Genomic DNA, 26,529 nt, shown 5'->3' on the forward strand with positions numbered 1-26,529 from the left:
CATATATTGGTTTTTGGGAAGCACAATGAGTTCACTAACACTCTGAGCACTGAAACACCCCCAAACCATGAGTGAGTCTGGGTGTTTGGTTGTCCCAAAGGTGTAGGGTGGGTCTAGCGGGTGACTACCTCTGGGCCAGTACACGTCCCCCATGGTTACAGGTGACGGTGAAGGTTGCTTCATCACTCCAAAGTATTTCAGACCACTGTTGAGGATTCCAGTGAAGATATTTCTTTGCATAATCCAGCCTATGTTTCTTCTGTGGCTTGAAGAGGATCGGTTTCGTAACCTGGCATTGACTACTGTAGCCCAGTTCTGACACACATCTGTTAACAGTTCTTACAGACACCTCTGAGAGAAGATGTGGGTTCTTTTCTTTCAATTCTCCAGCAGTTATCTTAAGTGTACTCTCTAACTGCTTCTTTAACACAGTTAAGGTATGAATAGATGTCTTCTTCGAGGGGCCAGGCCAAGGTTTGGCAGACGGTAACTTGACACCGCCACCAGCCTTGAAACACTGCACCTAGTTCCTCACTGAACACTCACGCACACCAACATTCTCCACTATTTCTTTCGTCTGGTGCCCAGCTTTGTGAAGCCCTATGATGTGAGCTATAGTTTCAGGTGTTAAAGACTTCCTTTTACCCATAATCAAACATGTTTAACCCCAAAACCAAAGGGAACACTGGACAAAAGATGGGGTGGATGAGAGACAAAAGTGCAACACTTCCCCTCACCACGGCAGCCACATGAGCACTGAGGACTCACTATGGAGTGTGGCGGCAGGCCGTGACATCATGCTAACGGCTGCTACCTGGCATAATGCACTGGCAAAAAAAAGACCCCCCTGTATGGTAGGCCTTTAATTTTCATCAAGGCATTATGCCAGGGAGCTCAGCCGGCATAATGCCATGACTAACACTGTAGACCAGAACTTAATGTTCCTTGATAGTACCTAAAACCTGGAAATAACTAATCATGTTAGGTCATAAGTGATAATCAGCATACCTAATGAATCGGTTGGCAGCAACAATACCATACTGGGGTCCCAGCAGGGAGTTGGCCCGAGAGCTGGAGCGTGCCAGCTGGCGCACCAGGCTCTTGATCTCAGAGATGGTGTGCTGGTTGGTCTGGATGTCGGTCTCCAGGCGGCGGAGTCTGGCCTCCAGTGATGCCAGGTCCTGCTGGTACAATAACAAACATTATACACTGTTCTACCACAATCACTAAACACTCAGGGGCAGTGCAGTACCTGGGGTACAAGGGGGCCAATCTGATCCAAGACATCAGAGGGAGGCTCTGGTGCCTTGAATCAAGATCAGCAAATGTCACTTTTCTCATAAAGTTCCTCTATATACAGTCAGTTCTCTTATAAAGTTCCCCTACAGAGTTGAGCACGATGGTGCTGGACTCTTCTCCAGGCTGAGGGACTGACCATCTTGTTCCAGACCATGGTGCTGGACTCTTCTCCAGGCTGAGGGACTGACCACCTTGTTCCAGACCATGGTGCTGGACTCTTCTCCAGGCTGAGGGACTGACCACCTTGTTCCAGACCATGGTGCTGGACTCTTCTCCAGGCTGAGGGACTGACCACCTTGTTCCAGACCATGGTGCTGGACTCTTCTCCAGGCTGAGGGACTGACCACCTTGTTCCAGACCATGAAGCTAAAGTCTAGTTTTACCTGCACAACAAGAACCTTGTACTCAAGGTTCTCTCTACTCTTGATAATTCCTGTACTTAACCAGAAGCTTTGTTGGATGTGAACCCACATGTAAAAGTTGTATTTTTACCTCAAAATACAACCTATTTAATACAACCACTTCATCATGGTTGTATTATATATATTAAGTCATTCAGGTGTAACTACACATGAAAAGTGATGAAAAAACTAGTTGTATCAATACACAAATAACCCGAACGCACAAATAGGAGAGAGGCGCTTACGACAATGTTTCGGTCCGACTTGGACTGAAACGTCATGGTAGGCCTCTCTCTCCTATGTGCGGGTCATTTGTGTGTTGTTCCAGTCACGGTATTGTGCCTTTTTGTCATTTAGTTGTATCACTGAACTCTGGAATAAATTTAACATTGCAGATGCATCAGCTGTGTTAGAAGTGCATGGAATGAAGTGCCACAATCAACATTAAATGCAGCTTGGGGAAAGTTATGCCCTAGTGTGGTGAATACTTTCACAGGTTTCCCTTCTCTTCAGTCAGGTGCAGGTAACAGTTCAGTTAGGAAGATGATGACCAGGTGATGACTGAAGTTATGCAGGAAGATGATGTGAATCATCTCTTACAAGTTGATGATGAAGACATAAGTCCAGAGGAAATGTTGGCAGAGCTCAATGTACAGATACAAGGGAGGCAGATAACAGAGCAAAACCTTCGATAGAGTACCTCACAAGAGACTCTTAAGAAAAGTGGCAGCTCATGGTATAGGAGGTAAAGTTCTAGCATGGATTGAGGCATGGCTTACCAATAGAAAGCAGAGAGTTTCCATTAACCCGCAAACGGTCCAAGCAGATCTACGTTCACATGTGTAGCGCTCCAAAAGTAGATCTACGTTTTTTTTACATATTTTCAAATACGTATAACAAAAAAAAAAAAGTAGATCAAAATTTTTTTACACGTTTTCAAATGTAAAAAAGAAAAAAGAATATCTACTTTTTTTACATACTTTCAAATGTTGAAAAAACGCATATATACGTTTGGACCGTTTACAGGCTAATGGGGTCAAATCTGAATGGGGATTAGTCACTAGTGGTGTTCCACAACAATCAGTTTTAGGCCCTCTCTTGTTCATAATTTACATTAATGACCTTGGTGAAGGGATTACTAGTGACATAAGTAAATTTGCTGATGATACAAAGATAGGCCGTATGATTCACTCTGAGGAGGATATCAATGAACTCCAGGAGGATTTGGACAAATTAATGTCTTGGTCTGAAAAATGGCAGATGAAGTTCAATGTGGATAAGTGTAAGGTACTTGCCCTTGGTAATGAAAATAACCCTCGAAGCTATAAACTAGGTGAAGTAGAGCTTGATCATACAGAATGTGAAAAAGACTTGGGAGTCATGGTAAGCAGAAATCTAAAGCCAAGACAGCAGTGCCTCAGTGTGCGCAACAAGGCCAACAGATTACTTGGATTTATCTCAAGAAGTATAAGTAACAGAAGTCCAAAAGTTATTTTACAGCTCTATACATCACTAGTGAGGCCTCATTTAGGTTATGCCGCTCAGTTTTGGTCTCCTTACTATAGGATGGATATAGACTCATTGGAGAACATACAGAGAAGAATGACTAAAATGATTTACCGTGTAAGGAATCTCCTGTATGAAGACAGACTTAAAGCCTTAAATCTCCACTCTCTGGAGAGAGGTAGAATGAGATATCATTGAAGTGTATAAGTGGATGACGGGCATAAACAAAGGAGATGTTAATATAGTACTGAGGGTGTCGAACCAGGTAAGAGCCAGAAATAATGGATTTAAGTTGGATAAATTTAGATTTAGAAAGGACATGGGTAAGTACTGGTTTTCTAGCAGAGTTGTGGATGCGTGGAACAATCTTCTCAGTGGGGTGATAGAGGCTAGGACCTTGGGTAGCTTTAAGAAGAGATTGGACAAATATATGAGTGGGAGGGGCTGGGTTTGATTAGTGTCATAGGATGCGGGAGTTAATTCTTGGGTAGCTTTGGGTAGAGGTCGTTTTGATAAGGACCTGCCTTGTCAGCATAGTTGCTGATCCCTGTGTTGTATAGCATATCAGTATCATCCATGTGCTTTAGATAGGAGATCCCTAGGCCTGTGACTGTTTGTGTGACGTCACGGGATACAGCTTGAGTGTGAGGCAAGCTAGCTACCTCGGCCTCAGTTGGCGTTTGACATAGGCTAGGACAAGGCAGAGGCTGGGCTCCATCTCCCTTTACCAGAGTCTGACAATATATCGTTACCATCCAACAAGTGTGTCTACCTTCAACCCTCGATATCTCCATTTAAGAACCCCTACGACAAATGGTGACAGCGGAGAGCCTGTAATTCTGACAATTACAGCGATTTCTGGAGATAAGTTTCTACCGAGCCGGCTGCCACAATGTGAGTAGGCTTGCCGAGAAGGTTAACGCCAGCCAGCTACCTCAGCCAGCTCCTCCTGCCCAAGCTCCTACCAGCCACTACATTATTCAATGGTCAGTCTCTTTGTATTAGTGTTTATCTGCTTATTTGCATCACTCCCGAGGGGTTGACCCGAGTTTGCAAAGTAAGCCAGCTACCAGTCTGTGGTGAGGGAGTCCAGTCCAGCCTAGCCTACTCCATCCATTTTTTTTGCCTGCCAAGCCAGCTTTCCACCCCTGATGTGCTCATCATGAGAAGTTATCAAGCTATTCTGTGTGAAGGGTTAAGATAAGCCAGCTAGCAACTAACCCAGGTGTCTTACCCCAGTACTCAAGCTAGCCACCTGAGTACAGTCTTCATCGCTTTGTGCTCAAGCCCCAAGCCATCCTGAGTGCTCTTTTTCATCCCTGTGGTGTTGTGGTATTTTGTGGGTGTATTTTAAGCCAGCCAGCTTAGAATATCTTCACGCCAGCGTGGTTGTCCTCAGTGAGACTTACGCCGTTCAATCCATAGGCCCACCCACCCACTCACCACGTGTCTCACCACCCCCAGTCTTAGCCCTGTTAAGCCCACCCACCCACCCACTCACCATGCAGTCTAAGACACCTCACTCAGCCATTAACCCACTCACCAAACCTCTGCCAGTGTTTGGTACACTACGAAGGGTTATAGCACCATATTTTAAGGACCACATAGGGGGTCAAGAGCTAGTGTGTGTCTTCGACAGTGGCGCCACCGTTGAAAGCCTCCTGTGTGAGTCTATCATCGATTTAAGCGCAAATTCTTCGAGTGTGGAGAGAAGGCAGTGATCGTAGTCAGCCACCAGTCTCCTCTACCCTCCACCTCCAACCTTCTACCATCTACCTCATTCTACACCAAGTCGTTACAGCGATAATATTGTTCATAGAGACATTTGCGAGTGTTGAGACATTTCTTTTTGTGTTTCCAGTGATTTTTCTCTTAGTGACATTCAGTGACTCTTGATCAGACTCAGTGTTTATTATATACTGATTGCAATAATTTGATAATCTCCTTAATTCAGTGTTAATTTCCGTGCATTTTCTTATGTCTGTTGTGTTGTGTTTCTTTTATACGCTTGAAGTAAGTACCTAGTGTTTTTTCTTTGTTGTGTGTGCAACATATGAGCAGTATAGAACTTGTGTTACACTTCAGAATCACCTTGTGTTCTCAGTATTCCAGTGAATTAATTCAGTAATTTATTACCTTGTGTTCTGCATCACAACTCAGTGTTGTCTGTTATATTTTTTTTTCCAAGCATTTGTGTATTCTTGTTTTGTTCTGTGTGTTGAACATTCTTGTGTTCATATTCTTTTCATGTAACCAGTGTCTAATTTGTCTTATTTCCACAGACAACAGTGCCATTATTTTGTGCAAGCAAGATATTATTATTATCAAATTTTTCACACATCAAGTTTCATAGCAAGAAAATTCTAGTATTGTGTTTATGTTGATGTGTTGTGTTCTGCATCACTGTAAGTGTTGTGTTCTGCATCACTGTAAGTGTTGTGTTCTGCATCACTGTAAGTGTTGTGTTCTGCATCACTGTAAGTGTTGTGTTCTGCATCACTGTAAGTGTTGTGTTCTGCATCACTGTAAGTGTTGTGTTCTGCGTCACTGTAAGTGTTGTGTTCTGCATCACTGTAAGTGTTGTGTTCTGCATCACTGTAAGTGTTGTGTTCTGCATCACTGTAAGTGTTGTGTTCTGCATCACTGTAAGTGTTGTGTTCTGCGTCACTGTAAGTGTTGTGTTCTGCATCACTGTAAGTGTTGTGTTCTGCATCACTGTAAGTGTTGTGTTCTGCATCACTGTAAGTGTTGTGTTCTGCGTCACTGTAAGTGTTGTGTTCTGCATCACTGTAAGTGTTGTGTTCTGCGTCACTGTAAGTGTTGTGTTCTGCATCACTGTAAGTGTTGTGTTCTGCATCACTGTAAGTGTTGTGTTCTGCATCACTGTAAGTGTTGTGTTCTGCATCACTGTAAGTGTTGTGTTCTGCATCACTGTAAGTGTTGTGTTCTGCATCACTGTAAGTGTTGTGTTCTGCATCACTGTAAGTGTTGTGTTCTGCATCACTAAGTGTTCAAATTTTTTGTTCTGTGTTTTAGCACCTATTATTTTCATGTTTCATTAAACAAATTCACTCTTATTGCAATTTTTTAAGTTCTTCTTTTAGAGTAAATTGTTCTTTTGCTTGTTAAGTGTTGTTTAAGTTGCAGTTAAGAGTTAAAGTGTTCATTCCTTGATATATTTCTTTTCTTGTGTGTGTAATATTTTTTAATTATTGCACATTGACTCATTTTGCAATAATTCTTGTGCAAATATTGTGTCTTAAAATTTTTCTTGCAGAGATTTTATGCAGTGTTGTGCAATACTTTTTGATTAGCAATTGTTATTTGCAATATTGCTACAGTTATTTCAGTGCAGTTTCTTATGCTCTGTTCTGTGCATAATATTTTATTCTTTGTGTGCCATTTTATTTTATTTTGGTAATTTAAGCATACAAACAGAGGTACAAAAAATACAGGTAAGAGCAGCATGCCAAAGCCACTTATACTATGCATAGCATTACGGGCTGGCTTAAAATTAACTTAAGATTAACTAAGCAATGATGAAATCAGTGATAAAACATTATTGTAAACAGATAACAATAAAGCACAAATGAGTATTACAAAGACAGGTCATATGGTTGTATGCATTGTTGTACATTCACTAGAATGGAGTATTCTGTTAGGTAGTGTATTTAAAAAAATAATAAAGTTAGATTGGGTCCTAGGTTTAACATTTATGTGATATAATTATGAGTAACATTTAAGATATACAATTACGTAATAAGGTTCAGTTATTCAGTATTTATTTGGTTTTGGGTGAGTATGTGATCTTTGAGAAGAGACTTGAATTTATAAACAGGTAGTGTTTCTTTTATATTTACAGGTAATGAATTCCAGATTTTAGGGCCTTTTATGTGCATTGAGTTTTTACATAGTGTGAGATGGACACGAGGAACATCAAAGAGTGATCTGTGTCTTGTGTTATGGTCATGTGTTCTGTTGAGGTTGGTAAGATGTTTGAGGGGAGGGTTTATGTCAGAGTTAAGTGTTCTATGTATGTAATAGGTGCAATAATAAGTATGGATGTTTTGTATGGTGAGTAGGTTGAGTGTTCTGAATATTGGTGGAGTGTGTTGCCTGTAGTGAGAATTTGTTATCATTCTAACTGCAGCCTTTTGTTGGGTAATTAGTGGTCTGAGATGGTTAGTTGTTGTTGAGCCCCATGCACAAATTCCATAGGTGAGATAGGGGTAAATAAGAGAGTGATATAGGGCCAGGAGGGCTGACTGTGGAGCATAGTACCGTATCTTCGATAGTATGCCTACAGTCTTGGAAATTTTCTTAGAAATTTGTTGTATATGTGTATGAAATTTGAGTCTATTATCAAGGTGGATTCCTAAGAATTTTCCCTCTGTTAGCTTTGTGATAGGTGATCCATTTATCATTATGTTAAGAGGGACATCTGTAGCTCTGTTACCAAACTGAATGAAGTAGGTTTTGTCAATGTTTAGTGTAAGTTTGTTAGTCCTCATCCAGGTAGATATTTTCTGTAATTCGGTGTTTACAGTATTGGCTAGCGTGACTGGGCTCGGGTGAGAGAAGACGTATGTGGTGTCATCTGCAAATAGTGTGGGTTTGAGTAATTGCGAAGCATTTGGTAGGTCATTTATGTATAGGAGAAAGAGAAGAGGGCCAAGGACACTTCCCTGTGGGACACCAACTGTAATTGGTTGTGCAGAAGAGCTTGCCCCATTTGCGTACACATATTGGCTTCTGTTGCTGAGGTATGACTTGAGGTAGTTGAGGGAGTGCCCTCTTATACCATAGTGTGACAATTTTACGTGGAGCAAGTTATGGTCAACTGTATCAAAAGCTTTACGTAAGTCAATGAAGATCCCCAGTGGGACTTCTTTTTTCTCTATTGCAGTGTATATATGTTCTAGCATGTGTATAATAGCATCATTAGTATTTTTATTAGGCCTGAATCCAAATTGGCAGGGGTTGAGAATGTTTTGGGAGATGAGGTAGGAGTAGATTCGTTTATGAATTAATTTTTCGAAGATTTTTGAGAGAGGGTGTAAATTGGATACTGGCCTATAGTTATTCAACTCTGTTTGGTCTCCTCCTTTATGGATCGGGGTGACCCTTGCTATTTTGAGAACTGTATGGAAGGTGGAGGATTCAATGGATTTGTTAAAGAGTGTTGCAATGATTGGTGATAGCACTTGTGACACTTTTTTGTATATAAAGGGTGGCAAGGTATTTAAATCTCCTGCCTTGTTTTTCAGTGCGTTGATAATAAGGGAGACTTCATATGGGTTAGTCGGAGCTAGGAACAGTGTGTTCGGGTAGTTGCCAGTGAGGTAGTCATTTGGTGGGGTATCTGAGCTTGGGATTTTATTGGCAAGGTTTTGTCCTATAGTGGAGAAGAAATCATTGAGTCTGTTTGCTGTTTCTGTTGGTGGGAGTTGGGGTTCATCTGATTTTGCTAATTTTATTTCGCTATTTCGTGATATTTTTTTCAGCGAATTGTGTCCCAGTTTTTTTTTTTTTTTTGTACAAGTTTTATTGAGTCCAATTTAACAATTTTTTTTGATTGATTTATCATTTTATTGTGTATTTCCCTATTGCATTAAGAGTAAAGACAACTCACTGTGCCATTCATTCAATTTAAAGTAAAAGTTGAGTAAATTAGATTTGAGTAAAGTACAAGTTCTCTTGATTTTTAAAGTGTTGTTTGTTCAGATAAGCATTTTCTCTGTGACTGTGAGTTTCTTTGCTTACTGTGTGACCTGTCAATTTTTAATTACTTATGCAGAATAGTTAAGCATTTTCTTCCCATTTAAGCTTACTGTGTCATTCTTTCTATTTTTTTTTTTTTGCCTTATGCCCTTCAGTAAGTTCACTGAGAAGATGTCCCAGTCACTTTTGAACGTTCACTTAGTGTATCATGCCAGTCAAAGTCAATATGAATCAGTCCACAGTACCAACATTTCCTTACTGACTGAAAGACAATACCTAGCCCTTGAGCAATGTGTTTGTTCTCACAGCTTGTATCTGAGATTTGTCAAAGTGCTGCGAAATGTGAAGTTCAGACTAAGTTCCTATAGATCCGTGAATTACTTATTAACGTAGCCGAGCGATTAGGCACTAGTAATACTGTCACTCCTGTCTGGACTCCAGCCACAATATCGTGCACGCAGGATAGTGCTGAGGCTACTATCCTTGCGATGGCGACTTGTTCAAGTACTCCTTCCTTCCCAGGGGACGCTTTGAGAAGAACTTTACTTGCAACGAGTTATGCCATCTCTTGCTGATGCCACAAGCCGTTGCAGAAAGACGTTTCTGTGGCTAGTGTGCTCACTTGAGTGTTGTTGTTGTCCCTTGTGTTTCAGATTGTGATCCCATCCTAGTTGACAGTAATCAGTGCATTGTAAGAAGTTATTTCTCAAGTAACTTTCACGTGTTGCTAACGTTTGTAAGTGTAGTTTCTTTATAGCTGATACCTCATGTCACTGTGTGCGACTCAGATTGAATATCAGCATTGTTGACCGTGTTCATTTATTTTCTCCTGTGCTTGCAGTTTGAGATAGTAGATTCGTTCTCCCTTGCTCATATTGCATGTTATAGTGTTAATTTTTTTCAACCGGGGAGAGTCATCCACTCCACCGAGTTTGTTCATTCCTCCAGTAAGAAAGAACCGATCCCTTGTGTTCTGGTGATTCGATTCCTGCTCCAGGAAGCCACCAGCACCCATTAGTGACTCTGTAATGAGCCAAGAATTACTGTATCGAATAGTCGAGTTGTGTACTCCTAGCAGAAGTTAGTAATTCCACAGTCACTAGTGAATGTAGCTGTATCTTTTGTAGATACTCATTCAGATCTCCCTCAGTCAAGGCATGTGTTAGCCATTGCAGAGGAATTCGATCCTCCCAGAGATGATAACCATTCTGCATACGTAAACCTTACCCTCGCAGAATTGGGTTTAAATGTAAACAGCCTGTATAATTAGATGTCCGAGATGAATGAAACTGTCAACTGTGTGTTTTGTTATTAGCTGATTAGTTTGTCAGAAATTTTCGTGTTCACGTTCCCTCCGAATTCTGAGAATTTAGCAATAGTCTGTGCGCACCAGATGCCTTTGCTGTTAATTTCACCTTGTATATATATATTTATTCTTCCTCAGAATCCGTAGAGTGCATGAATACAGATCGATCGATCAATTCCATCCATACTGTACAATTTGTTCTTATAGTTTGTAATGCATTACGTTAAAAATCATTACGTTAAAAGTGATTACGTTAACACCCATTACGTAAAATTCATTTTGTTAACATCCAGTATGATACCATCCATTAGTTCTAAGTTATATATGAATTTGTTATTGTATAGAATCAGCCCAGAACCGCCTGCCTGTTCAGCCTATAGATAGTAGTGTATGTCGAGACGACATACGTAACATGACCGAGCTGTCAGCATAGTTGCTGATCCCTGTGTTGTATGGCATATCAGTATCATCCATGTGCTTTAGATAGAAGATCCCTAGGCCTGTGACTGTTTGTGTGACGTCACGGGATACAGCTTGAGTGTGAGGCGAGCTAGCTACCTCGGCCTCAGTCGGCATTTGACATAGGCTAGGACAAGGCAGAGGCTGGGATCCATCTCCCTTTACCAGAGACTGACAATATATCGTTACCATCCAACAAGTGTGTCTACCTTCAACCCTCGATATCTTTATTTAAGAACCCCTACGATAGCCTTGTATGAGCCAGTAGGCCTTCTGCAGTGTTCCTCCATTCTCATGTTCTTATGAACATAAGATAAACTGTTAACATTATAACAGTTATGTGAGCAGTTCCATGTTACTGCTAAACTAGCAGACTTTACCACAGACCATGACACATCTAGAAGCACTGCTGTGAAACTGTGTCTGGAGAACCCCAACACATTATACAATATTATACAATATCTCACTACTCCAGTACAACCATCAACTTTGGTGATAAAGCTACAACCATCCACCTCAGCAAACACTCCACAGCCATCCACCTCAGCAAACACTCCACAGCCATCCACCTCAGCAAACACTCTACAGCCATCCACCTCAGCAAACACTCCACAACCATCCACCTCAGCAAACACTCCACAACCATCCACCTCAGCAAACACTCCACAATCATCCACCTCAGCAAACACTCCACAACCATCCACCTCAGCAAACACTCCACAGCCATCCACCTCAGCAAACACTCCACAGCCATCCGCCTCAGCAAACACTCCACAGCCATCCACCTCAGCAAACACTCCACAGCCATCCACCTCAGCAAACACTCCACAACCATCCACCTCAGCAAACACTCCACAACCATCCACCTCAGCAAACACTCCACAATCATCCACCTCAGCAAACACTCCACAACCATCCACCTCAGCAAACACTCCACAATCATCCACCTCAGCAAACACTCCACAACCATACACCTCAGCAAACAATCCACAACCATCCACCTCAGCAAACACTCCACAGCCATCCACCTCAGCAAACACTCCACAGCCATCCACCTCAGCAAACACTCCACAACCATACACCTCAGCAAACACTCCACAACCATCCACCTCAGCAAAAACTCCACAGCCATCCACCTCAGCAAACACTCCACAACCATCCACCTCAGCAAACAATCTACAACCATCCACCTCAGCAAACACTCCACAACCATCCACCTCAGCAAACACTCCACAACCATCCACCTCAGCAAACACTCCACAATCATACACCTCAGCAAACAATCCACAACCATCCACCTCAGCAAACACTCCACAACCATCCACCTCAGCAAACACTCCACAATCATCCACCTCAGCAAACACTCCACAACCATCCACCTCAGCAAACACTCCACAATCATCCACCTCAGCAAACTCTCCACACTCATCCACCTCAGCAAACACTCCACAACCATCCACCTCAGCAAACTCTCCACAACCATCCACCTCAGCAAACACTCCACAATTATACACCTCAGCAAACACTCTACAATCATCCACCTCAGCAAACACTTCACAACCATCCACCTCAGCAAACACTCCACAATTATACACCTCAGCAAACACTCCACAATTATACACCTCAGCAAACACTCTACAATCATCCACCTCAGCAAACACTTCACACTCATCCACCTCAGCAAACACTCCACAACCATCCACCTCAGCAAACTCTCCACAACCATCCACCTCAGCAAACACTCCACAATTATACACCTCAGCAAACACTCCACAACCATCCACCTCAGCAAACACTCCACAACCATCCACCTCAGCAAACACTTCACACTCATCCACCTCAGCAAACACTCCACAACCATCCACCTCAGCAAACACTCCACACTCATCCACCTCAGCAAACACTTCACACTCATCCACCTCAGCAAACACTCCACAATCATCCACCTCAGCAAACTCTCCACACTCATCCACCTCAGCAAACACTCCACAACCATCCACCTCAGCAAACACTCCACAACCATCCACCTCAGCAAACACTCTACAATCATCCACCTCAGCAAACACTTCACAACCATCCACCTCAGCAAACACTCCACAACCATCCACCTCAGCAAACACTCCACAACCATCCACCTCAGCAAACACTCTACAATCATCCACCTCAGCAAACACTTCACAACCATCCACCTCAGCAAACACTCCACAACCATCCACCTCAACAAACACTCCACAACCATCCACCTCAACAAACACTCCACAACCATCCATGTCAGCAAACACTCCACAACCATCCACCTCAGCAAACACTCCACAACCATCCACCTCAGCAAACACTCTACAATCATCCACCTCAGCAAACACTTCACAACCATCCACCTCAACAAACACTCCACAACCATCCACCTCAACAAACACTCCACAACCATCCATGTCAGCAAACACTCCACAATCATCCACCTCAGCCCAGTAGGGTCACAGCATCTCTCTCCACTGTTAACAATCATTGAAAAACACCAGCAAGTACAATTTAAGACAACAAATATTATTTCTGTAACATGTGTAGACTTAAGCAATGCATTAAACATAATACATCATGACAATGAACAACAATTATATAATTTTTATTTTTTTTACAATTTAGAGACCTAAAAAACAAAAGTCGTTTGCCATTTTGGGATCCTAGGAATGTAACCCTATTTTCCCCATATGTTCTTCAGTTTGTTTTACAGAATTTCATCTTGCAGGTAATTTTCAGGAACATAACTACCATGTTAACAGTCTACTGTATGTAGCTTAATATCGTGTATATTTGTAAATACAAATATTGTATTGCTTGTTTGTTGGCGGGGGCTTTATTTGTTGGCACTAATATCCGTTGTTCTGGAGTGGGGGCTGCTGTACCACTTACTGTACCACTGATTGTGGACTTCCTGGACCCTCAAGTGTTGTGTTAGGTAGTGTTGTAACATAGTTCCTGGACTGTGGTGTGACATAAGATAAAACTTTATACAAGAAACACAGCCACACTATGTACATCACAGCTCACACCGGTTTCAGTAGTTTCTGTTGACCATCAAAGTTGTATGTCCCAGTGGTGGTGGTGATGGTTGATGGTGGTGGTGGTGGGTGGTGGTGGTGGGTGGTGGTGGGTGGTGGTGGTGGTGGTGGTGGTGGTGGTGGTGGTGGTGGTGGTGGTGGTGGGTGGTGGTGGTGGTGGGTGGTGGTGGGTGGTGGTGGTGGTTGATGGTGGTGGTTAGTGGTGGTGGTGGTGGGTGGTGGTGGTGGTGGTGGTTGGTGGTGGTGGTGGTGGTGGTGGGTGGTGGTGGTGGGTGGTGGTGGTGGGTGGTGGTGGTGGGTGGTGGTGGTGGTGGTGGTGGTGGTGGTGGTGGTGGTGGGTGGTGGGTGGTGGGTGGTGGGTGGTGGGTGGTGGGTGGTGGGTGGTGGTGGTGGTGGTGGTGGTGGTGGTGGTGGTGGTGGTGGTGGGTGGTGGATGGTGGTGGTGGTGGTGGGTGGTGGTGGTGGTGGTGGGTGGTGGTGGTGGGGGGGGTGGCAGTGAGTGGTAGTGGTGGTAGTGACTCACCTTATAATCACCAGGTGGTTGTTGATGGTTGTCAGGTGGTAGACTCAACACCTGGTAGAGCAGCACCAGTGTTGCCAGACTCACAGCACCACCGAACACCACCGACGACGCTCGCAACCGCATCATCAACCTGACAACAACAACCATTAATAATAGTATATAAGTGTAAATGTGGAGTATATAAGTGTAAATGTGGAGTATATAAGTGTAAATGTGGAGTATATAAGTGTAAATGTGGAGTATATAAGTGTAAATGTCGAGTATATAAGTGTAAATGTCGAGTATATAAGTGTAAATGTGGAATACATAAGTGTAAATGTGGAGTATGTAAGTGTAAATGTGGAGTATATAAGTGTAAATGTGGAGTATATAAGTGTAAATGGACAATGTGTTTGTAAACTGTGATGCTAATTGAACCTTCAAGAAATTTTGAGGAAGGTGGGAACCAGCATTGTGGTGGAATACATGGGTGGAGGGGGGGGCATGGACAATATAGCGATGTTGTTGTGGTGGAATAAACAGGGGAGGAGGTTACACAAATAACCCTCACATAGAAGAGAGGAGCTTACGACGATGTTTCGGTCCGACTTGGACCATTTACAAAGTCACACTAACAAGAAGTAGAGCAGGATGGGTATATATAGGCAGGAAGAGGTAGTGGGACTAGTGTCCCACCTACCTCTGAGCTACAACTATCATCACTAACTGATATGTTTACTTTAGTTATACCTGGCCAATATTATCTGCATGTAACACTTAAGATTAATGACTCTCAATCTCATCGATATAATTTCTCATAAAAATAATAATACAGGTTGACCATCACTAATCTGGCATCGTCAGGACCTGTAGGGTGCCAGATTAGTGATTTTGCCGGATCACAGAGTGGTTAGGTTAGAACATACTTAACAAAACGGCAATATTTACACATCGGCAATTTCCACCGCTTTACGCCCTATTTTTGGAACATTACATTATTCCTTATCATTTATGCACAAAGTACTGTGTATAAGCTTTACACAATGAGAAGCATTTCTTTTATTCGTTGGAACCATGGCTAGGGCTAAAAGTAAGCAGATTATAACAATATATGAAGAAAAAGAAATTGGAATGACTTATGCGGCAAGTAGCGCCACCAAACAGTAGCAGCAGATTGGTGTGGCGACCCTGGAAAATTTGAAATTATGCTAGCCAATATTAGTGCTGGATTACTGATGGATTACTGATTGCTGGGTTAGTGATTTGCTAACCTGTATTAATAATAATTTGCTGACCTGTATTAATAATAATTTGCTGACCTGTATTAATAATAATTTGCTGACCTGTATTAATAATAATAATGACAATAAACCAGCACTTAGACTGGAACTACAGTGGTCAGCAACTCTTCTGAGGTGTCAGCACTGTTGTACTAGCCTTGTGTCAACACTGTTGTACTAGCCTTGTGTCAGCACTGTTGTACTAGCCTTGTGTCAGCACTGTTGCACTAGCCTTGTGTCAGCACTGTTGTACTAGCCTTGTGTCAGCACTGTTGTACTAGCCTTGTGTCAGCACTGTTGTACTAGCCTTGTGTCAGCACTGTTGTACTAGCCTTGTGTCAGCACTGTTGTACTAGCCTTGTGTCAGCACTGTTGCACTAGCCTTGTGTCAGCACTGTTGTACTAGCCTTGTGTCAGCACTGTTGTACTAGCCTTGTGTCAGCACTGTTGTACTAGCCTTGTGTCAGCACTGTTGTACTGGCCTTGTGTCAGCACTGTTGTACTAGCCTTGTGTCAGCACTGTTGTACTGGTCTTGTGTCAGCACTGCTGTACTGGCCTTGTGTCAGCACTGTTGTACTGGTCTTGTGTCAGCACTGCTGTACTGGCCTTGTGTCAGCACTGTTGTACTGGTCTTGTGTCAGCACTGCTGTACTGGCCTTGTGTCAGCACTGTTGTACTGGCCTTGTGTCAGCACTGCTGTACTGGCCTTGTGTCAGCACTATACTGGCCTTGTGTCAGCACTGCTGTACTGGCCTTGTGTCAGCACTGCTATACTGGCCTTGTGTCAGCACTGTTGTACTGGCCTTGTGTCAGCACTGCTGTACTGGCCTTGTGTCAGCACTGTTGTACTGGTCTTGTGTCAGCACTGCTGTACTGGCCTTGTGTCAGCACTGCAGTACTGGCCTTGTGTCAGCACTGCAGTACTGGCCTTGTGTCAGCACTGCTGTACTGGCCTTGTGTCAGCACTGCTGTACTGGCCTTGTGTCAGCACTGCTGTACTGGCCTTGTGTCAGCACTGCTGTACTGGCCTTGTGTCAGCACTGCTGTACTGGCCTTGTGTCAGCACTGCTGTATTGGCCTTGTGTCAGCACTGCAGTACTGGCCTTGTGTCAGCACTGCTGTACTGGCCTTGTGTCAGCACTGCAGTACCCGCCTGACAACAGTAGTAACACCCTGGCTGCCTTCAAGAAGGCACTGGACAGGCACTGGACAGGCACCTGAAGTCAGTACTTGACCAGCCGGGCTGTGGCTCGTACAGTGGATTATATGCAGCCAGCAGTAACAGCCTGGTTGATCACGCTCTGAACCACCATGAGGCCTCGGCACAGACCGGGCTGCGGGGGCGTTGACCCTCGGAACTCTCTCCAGGTATACCTGACAACAGTAGTACCCACCTGACAACAGTAGTACCCACCTGACAACAGTAGTGACCACCTGACAACTGTGGTACCCACCTGATAACAGAAGCAGCCGCCTGACAACAGTAGTACACACCTCACAACAGCAGTGACCACCTGACAACAGCAACCAACTGAGTACAATAGTAGTGACCACCTGACAGTAATACACATCTGACAACAGTATCATCCTGACAACAGTAGTGACTACCTGACAATAGTAGTACCCACCTGACAACAGTAACCACCGGACAACAATAGTGACCACCTGACAACTGTGGTACCCACCTGACAAAAGTAGCACCCACCTGACAACAGAAGCCACCACCTGAAAACAGTAGTAACCACCTGACAACTGTGGTACCCACCTGACAACAGTAGCACTCACCTGACAACAGTAGCCACCACCTGAGAACAGCAGTACCCACATGACATCAATAGTACCCACCTGACAACAGTACCGACCACCTGACAACAGTAGTCCACACCTGACAAAGCAGTACCCACCTGACAACATTAGTGATCACTTGACAACAGTATTACCCACCTGACAACAGTAGTGACCACGTGACAACTATGGTACCCACCTGACAACAGTAGTACCCACCTGACAACAGTAGTACCCACCTGACAACAGTAGTAACCACATGACAACAGTATTACCCACCTGACAACAGTAGTGACCACGTGACAACTATGGTACCCACCTGACAACAGTAGTACCCACCTGACAACAGTAGTACCCACCTGACAACAGTAGTAACCACATGACAACAGTATTACCCACCTGACAACAGTAGTGACCACGTGGCAACTATGATACCCACCTGACAACAGTAGTGATCAGCTGACAACAGAATTCCATACCTGACAACAGTATTAACCACCTGACAACAATATTGCCTACATGACAACAGTAGTTACCACCTGACAACAGTAATAATCACCTGACAACAGCAGTACCCACCTGACAACAGCAATGACCACCTGACAACAGCAGTGACCACCTGACAACAGCAGTACCCACCTGACAACAGCAATGACAATCTGACAACAGTAGTGACACCCTGACAACAGCAGTCCACGTCTGACAACAGTAGTACCCACCTGACAACAGTAGTACCCACCTGACAACAGTAGTAACCACCTGACAACAGTAGTGACCACGTACTACTATGGTACCCACCTGACAACAGTAGTAACCACCTGACAACAGTAGTGACCACCTGACAACAGTAGTACCCACCTGACATCAGTAGTGACCACCTGACAACAGTAGTACCCACCTGACAACAGTAGTACCTACCTTACAACAGTAGTACCCACTTGACAACAGTAGTGACCACCTGACGAGAGTAGTATCCACCTGACAACAGTAGTACCCTCCTGACAACAGTAGTATCTACCTGACAACAGTAGTACCCACCTGACAACAGCAGTGACCACCTAACAACAGTAGTACCCACCTGACAACAGTACTGACCACCTTACAAAAGTAGTGACCACCTGACAACAGTAGTAAACGCCTGACAACAGTAGTAACCACCTAACAACAGTAGTCCCGACCTGACAACAGTAGTGCCTACCTGACAACAGTACCACACACTTGGCAATAGTAGTACCCACCAGACAACAGTAGTACCCACCTGACAACAGTAGTATTCACCTGACAACAGAAGTACCCACCTGACAACAGCAGTACCCACCTGACTACAGTAGCACCCACCTGACAACAGTAGTACCCACCTGACAACAACAGTACCCACCTGACAACAGTAGTGACCACCTGACAACAGTAGTATCCACCTGACAACACTAGTGACCTCTTCAAAACAGTAGTACCCACCTGACAACAGTAGCACCCACCTGACAACAGTAGTACCCACCTGACAACAGTAGTAACCACCTGACAACAGAAGTACCCACCTGACAACAGTAGTACCCACCTGACAACAGTAGTACCCACCTGACAACAGTAGTACCCACCTGACAACAGCAGTGACCACCTGACAACAGTAGTACCCGCCTGACAACAGTAGTACCCACCTGACAACAGTAGTACCCACCTGACAACAGTAGTACCAACCTGACAACAGTAGTGACCACCTAACAACAGTAATACCCACCTGACAACAGTAGCACCCACCTGACAACAGTAGTACCCTCCTGACAACAGTAGCACCCACCTGACAACAGTAGTACCCACATGACAACAGTAGTACCCACCTGACAACAGTAGTACCCACATGACAACAGTAGTACCCACCTGACAACAGTAGTACCCACCTGACAACAGTAGCACCAACCTCACAACAGTAGTACCCACCTGACAACAGTAGTACCCACCTGACAACAATATTCCCACCTGAGAACAGTGGTATCCACCTGACAACAGTAGTACCCACATAACAGTAGTACCCACCTGACAACAGCAGTACCCACCTGACAACAGTAGTACCCACCTGACAACAGTAGTGACCACCTGACAACAGTAGTACCCATCTGACAACAGTAGTACCCACCTGACAATAGTACCCACCTGACAACAGTAGTACCCACCTGACAACAGTAGTACCCACCTGACAATAGTAGTACCCACATGACAACAGTAGTGACCACCTGACAACAGTAGTACCCATCTGACAACAGTAGTACCCACCTGACAACAACAGTACCCACCTGACAACAGTAGTGACCACCTGACAACAGTAAAATCCACCTGACAACAGTAGTGACCACTTCAAAACAGTAGTACCCACCTGACAACAGTAGCACCCACCTGACAACAGTAGTACCCACCTGACAACAGTAGTACCCACCTGACAACAGTAGTACCCACCTGACAACAGTAGTACCCACCTGACAACAGCAGTGACCACCTGACAACAGTAGTACCCGCCTGACAACAGTAGTACCCACCTGACAACAGTAGTAGCCACCTCACAACAATAGTACCAACCTGACAACAGTAGTGACCATCTGACAACAGTAATACCCACCTGACAACAGTAGCACCCACCTGACAACAGTAGTACCCACCTGACAACAGTAGCACCCACCTGACAACAGTAGTACCCACATGACAACAGTAGTACCCACCAGACAACAGTAGTACCCACATGACAACAGTAGTCCCCACCTGACAACAGTAGCATCCACCTGGCAACAGTAGCACCAACCTCACAACAGTAGTACCCACCTGACAACAGTAGTAACCACCTGACAACAATAGTCCCACCTGAGAACAGTAGTATCCACCTGACAACAGTAGTACCCACATAACAGTAGTACCCACCTGACAACAGTAGTACCCACCTGACAACAGTAGTACCCACCTGACAATAGTAGTACCCACCTGACAACAGTAGTACCCACCTGACAACAGTAGTGACCACCTGACAACAGTAGTACCCACCTGACAACAGTAGTGACCACCTGACAACAGTAGTACCCACCTGACAACAGTAGTACCCACCTGACAACAGTAGTACCCACCTGACAACAGTAGTACCCACCTGACAACAGTAGTACCCACCTGACAACAGTAGTGACCACCTGACAACAGTAGTACCCACCTGACAACAGTAGTACCCACCTGACAACAGTAGTACCCACATGACAACTGTAGTACCCACATGACAACAGTAGTGACCACCTGACAACAGTAGTACCCACCTGACAACAGTAGTACCCACCTGACAACAGTAGTGACCACCTGACAACAGTAGTGACCACCTGACAACAGTAGTGGCCACCTGACAACATTAGTACCCACCTGACAACAGTAGTACCCACCTGACAACAGTAGTGACCACCTGACAACAGTAGTGACCACCTGACAACAGTAGTACCCACCTGACAACAGTAGCACCCACCTGACAACAGTAGTACCCACCTGACAACAGTAGTGACCACCTTACAACAGCATTGACCACCTGACAACAGTAGTACCCACCTGACAACAGTAGTGACCACCTGACAACAGTAGTACCCACCTGACAACAGTAGCACCCACCTGACAACAGTAGTACCCACCTGACAACAGTAGTGACCACCTTACAACAGCATTGACCACCTGACAACAGTAGTACCCACCTGACAACAGTAGTGACCACCTGACAACAGTAGTACCCACCTGACAACAGTAGAACCCACAGGACAACAGTGAAGTGACCACTTGACAACAGTGAAGTGACCACTTGACAACAGTGAAGTGACCACTTGACAACAGTGAAGTGACCACTTGACAACAGTGAAGTGACCACTTGACAACAGTGAAGTGACCACTTGACAACAGTAGTACCCACCTGACAACAGTAGTACCCACCTGACAACAGTAGTGACCACCTGACAACAGTAGTGACCACCTGACAACAGTAGTGACCACCTGACAGCAGTAGTACCCACCTGACAGCAGTACCCACCTGACAACAGTAGTACCCACCTGACAACAGTAGTACCCACCTGACAACAATAGTCCCACCTGAGAACAGTAGTATCCACCTGACAACAGTAGTACCCACATAACAGTAGTACCCACCTGACAACAGTAGTACCCACCTGACAACAGTAGTACCCACCTGACAACAGTAGTACCCACCTGACAACAGAAGTACCCAGCTGACAACAGTAGTGACCACCTGACAACAGTAGTACCCACCTGACAACAGTAGTGACCACCTGACAACAGTAGTACCCACCTGACAACAGTAGTACCCACCTGACAATAGTAGTACCCACCTGACAACAGTAGTACCCACCTGACAAGAGTAGTACCCACCTGACAACAGTAGTACCCACCTGACAACAGTAGTGACCACCTGACATCAGTAGTGACCACCTGACAACAGTAGTGACCACCTGACAACAGTAGCACCCACCTGACAACATTAGCACTCACCTGACATCAGTAGTGACCACCTGACATCAGTAGTGACCACCTGACAACAGTAGTGACCACCTGACAACAGTAGCCCCCCACCTGATAACAGTAGTACCCACCTGACAACAGCAGTATCCACCTGACAACAGTAGTGACCACCTGACAACAGTAGTACCCACCTGACAACAGTAGTACCCACCTGACAACAGTAGTGACCACCTGACAACAGTAGTGACCACCTGACAACAGTAGCACCCACCTGACAACATTAGCACCCACCTGACAACAGTAGCACCCACCTGACAACATTAGCACCCACCTGACAACAGTAGCACCCACCTGACAACAGTAGTACCCACCTGACAACAGTAGTACCCACCTGACAACAGTAGTACCCACCTGACAACAGTAGTGACCACCTGACAACAGTAGTACTCACCTGACAACAGTAGTGACCACCTGACAACAGTAGTACTCACCTGACAACAGTAGTGACCACCTGACAACAGTAGTACCCACATAACAGTAGTACCCACCTGACAACAGTAGTACCCATCTGACAACAGTAGTACCCACCTGACAACAGTAGTACCCACCTGACAACAGTAGTGACCACCTGACAACAGTAGTACCCACATAACAGTAGTACCCACCTGACAACAGTAGTATCCATCTGACAACAGTAGTACCCACATGACAACAGTAGTACCCACCTGACAACAGTAGTACCCACATGACAACAATAGTGACCACCTGACAACAGTAGCACCCACCTGACAACAGCAGGACCCACCTGACAACAGTAGTGACCACCTGACAACAGTAGTACCCACCTGACAACAATAGTGACCACCTGACAACAGTAGTACCCACCTGACAACAGTAGTGACCACCTGACAACAGCAGTACCCACCTTACAACAGCAGTACCCACCTGACAACAGTAGTACCCACCTGACAACAGTAGTACCCACCTGACAACAGTAGTACCCACCTGACAACAGTAGTACCCACTTAACAGTAGTACCCACCTGACAACAGTAGTGACCACCTGACAACAGTAGTGACCACCTGATAACAGCAGTACCCACCTGACAACAGTAGTACCCAGCTGACAACAGTAGTGACCACCTGACAACAGTAGTACCCACCTGACAACAGTAGTGACCATCTGACAACAGTAGTACGCACCTGACAACTGTAGTACCCACCTGACAACAGTAGCACCCACCTGACAACAGTAGTACCCACCTGACAACAGTAGTACCCACCTGACAACAGTAGTACCCACCTGACAACAGTAGTGACCACCTGACAACAGTAGTGACCACCTGACAACAGTAGTGGCCACCTGACAACATTAGTACCCACCTGACAACAGTAGTACCCACCTGACAACAGTAGTGACCACTTGACAACAGTATTACCCACCTGACAACAGTAGTACCCACCTGACAACATTAGTGACCACCTGACAACAGTAGTGACCACCTGACAACAGTAGTACCCACCTGACAACAGTAGCACCCATTTGACAACAGTAGTACCCACCTGACAACAGTAGTGACCACCTTACAACAGTATTGACCACCTGACAACAGTAGTGACCACCTGACAACAGTAGTGACCACCTGACAATAGTAGTACCCACCTGACAACAGTAGTACCCACCTGACAACAGTAGTGACCACCTTACAACAGTATTGACCACCTGACAACAGTAGCACCCACCTGACAACAGTAGTGACCACCTGACAACAGTATTACCCACCTGACAACAGTAGTACCCACCTGACAACAGTAGTACCCACCTAACAACAGTAGTGGCCACCTGACAACAGTAGTACCCACCTGACAACAGTAGTGACCACCTGACAACAGTAGTACCCACCTGACAACAGTAGTACCCACCTGACAACAGTAGTACCCACCTGACAACAGTAGTGACCACCCGACAACAGTAGTGACCACATGACAACAGTAACCACCTGACAACAGTAGTCACCACCTGACAACAGTAGTGGCCACCTGACAACAGTAGTGACCATCTGGCAACAGTAGTACCCACCTGACAACAGTAGTGACCACCTGACAACAGTAGTGACCACCTGACAACAGTAGTGACCACCTGACAACAGTAGTACCCACCTGACAACAGTAGTGACCACCTGACAGCAGTAGTGACCACCTGACAGCAGTAGTACCCACCTGACAACAGTAGTACCCACCTGACAACAGTAGTGACCACCTGACAACAGTAGTACCCACCTGACAACAGTAGTGACCACCTGACAACAGTAGTGACCACCTGACAACAGTAGTACCCACCTGACAACAGTAGTACCCACCTGACAACAGTAGTGACCACCTGACAACAGTAGTACCCACCTGACAACAGTAGAGACCACCTGACAACAGTAGTGACCACCTGACAACAGTAGTACCCACCTGACAACAGTAGTGACCACCTGACAACAGTAGTACCCACCTGACAACAGTAGTGACCACCTGACAACAGTAGTACCCACCTGACAACAGTAGTGACCACCTGACAACAGTAGTACCCACCTGACAACAGTAGTACCCACCTGACAACAGTAGTGACCACCTGACAACAGTAGTACCCACCTGACAACAGTAGTGACCACCTGACAACAGTAGTACCCACCTGACAACAGTAGTACCCACCTGACAACAGTAGTACCCACCTGACAACAGTAGTACCCACCTGACAACAGTAGTACCCACCTGACAACAGTAGCCACCACCACAACACAACACTAACACAGCTGACAATTCATTTATTACATCCAGCTTAAGTTCCACTGGAAAAAGTCTCATTTTTTCCACTTTGTAATAAACTTTACTAAATTTTTCCTATCAGTTAATTGGTAATTTATATTTTAAATACATTTATTTTCAAGAATTAAAATAAATATTTATTAAGTTGTTATTTTACGTTATAATGTAACGTGGATTAAGTCATCAAATGTTGTTTATGTTGGACATAAAACTTAACGATGCTCAGGCCGGATGGGCGGACCAACTTGGCATTCAATAACTTTGTACCTCATTATACAGCCTATATATATACATCGTGCGGCGGCAGGATGGCGCAGGTGCCAGGCCAGATAAACTTGTTACTGGATGGGTAAGTTTATTTTTATCTAGAAGAAGCAGGAGGATGAATATAGTTTAACATATGGATGCTGGAGTCAAGTGGACAGGAACAGAAGGTTCGGCTCAGCCGAAAAGACAGTTTTAATACCACATATATTATGTAAGTGTTGCAGTTTATTTATACATCCTGTGGCCCCAGCATGGTGTAGGTGCCAGGATAGGTACCCTAGTAAATATATTAATTAAGTCTGTTTCCATACAATAGCAACAGGAAGATCAAAGAAGCCTAAGAAATGGATGAAGGCTCAAGTGGACGGCGGAGAGGTGAGGCCTATGTATACCTACATGTTTCACAACCTATATACATATTTCTTGCTCCAGGAAGACGTATAAACCAGGATGGATAACATAACAAGGATGTAATTATTTTGTTTCCATACAAGAGGATGAAGGAAGTTTAACATATGGACACAGGAGGACAGATGGACATCGGCTGAAGGTTCGCGTCAACCGAAAACCGGGTTCGTTACCGGAGATACCTGAAGAATACCTGGATGGTATTCCAGGGGTCAACGCCTCTGCGGCCTGGTCCATGACCAGGCCTCGTGGTGGTTCAGAGATTGATCAACCGGACTGTTACTGCTGGTCGCACGACCGACTTTATGTGTCTATCCGCTCCGTCTTGAAGACAACCAGGGGTCTTGAAGACAACCAGGATTTTTGAAGACAATCAGGATTTTTTAAGACAATCAGGGGTCTTAAAGACATCCAGGAGTCTTGAAGACAACCAGGAGTCTTGAAGACAACCAGGGTTTTTGAAAATAGGCAGAGGTCTTGAAGACAACCAGGGTTTTTGAAAATAGGTGTAGTGATACTGGTCCTGTGGGGAGCAGCAGCAGGATAATACTACACCACCTCTAGGGGCCCTTAACAACAACAACAGTTTGGCGTGCGTCATGGGCACCAACATATGGTGTGTGATTCTCTCCTACTTTATCCATTTATCAGCGATGCAGATTACATGGTGAGTTTAAATATGTGGCCTGTAGTTATAACTTTTCTCTTGACATATGCAAGACATCACCATCCCTGTAGAAGCCATTATTAGATGTACTAGTCATTATATTTTGTTGTTGCAGAAGTACTATGAAGATTCTATGTTCAATAAAGCCTAGAGATAAGGCCTGTGTTTCTATCACAACAATTTATTGAACATAGAATCCTGGGCTACCTGGTGGTGATCCTGCGCTAGACTACATCACAACATGGAGCGTTTACTGAAACCTGAGAGGCTAGACTGTGACCCCAGCTTATCAACGGCTGCTCAGGAATGGAAGCACTGGTTTAAGACTTTCGAAAACTTCTTGGGAGCCCTTCCTAAAGAAGATCTAGATAAACTAAGTCTGCTCATCAATTTTGTGTCACCTAAGATATATGAGGCTATTTCTGAGTGTAATACCTACGAAGATGCTATCAAAACCCTCAAGTCTCAGTATATTAAACCTACAAATGAAATCTTTGCACGCTATCGCCTTGCAACTCGCCGCCAGCAGATTGATGACTCCTTAGAGGAATACTTTCAAGCACTGAAAATTTT

At 44.7% G+C, this 26,529-nt stretch overlaps 1 protein-coding gene across 5 annotated transcripts in view; it reads right to left on the reverse strand.

Moving 5' to 3' along the window:
• Positions 1 to 24,638, reverse strand: part of LOC128694208 (alpha-mannosidase 2x-like) — a 152,787-nt gene extending 128,149 nt beyond the window's left edge. For 2 of the 5 annotated variants that reach the window (XR_011393124.1, XM_070093751.1), the window contains exons 1-3: positions 14,825 to 14,869; positions 14,275 to 14,404; positions 1,009 to 1,184 (exon numbers count right to left, since the gene is read on the reverse strand). Coding sequence is in view for 4 of the 5 variants with exons in the window: in XM_070093751.1 (XP_069949852.1) it covers positions 1,009 to 1,184; positions 14,275 to 14,404; positions 14,825 to 14,826 (308 nt within the window). In the remaining variant the exon portion in view is untranslated. Of the gene's footprint in view, positions 1 to 1,008; positions 1,185 to 14,274; positions 14,405 to 14,824; positions 14,870 to 17,319; positions 17,335 to 24,560 lie in introns of those variants that run through there. The other 3 variants (XM_070093753.1, XM_053784206.2, XM_070093752.1) reach the window with 3 other exon arrangements.
• Between the last annotated feature and the right edge of the window lie 1,891 nt (positions 24,639 to 26,529).

This window comes from Cherax quadricarinatus, chromosome 43, assembly GCF_038502225.1.
Source record: "Cherax quadricarinatus isolate ZL_2023a chromosome 43, ASM3850222v1, whole genome shotgun sequence".
NCBI classification, from domain to species: domain Eukaryota; kingdom Metazoa; phylum Arthropoda; class Malacostraca; order Decapoda; family Parastacidae; genus Cherax; species Cherax quadricarinatus.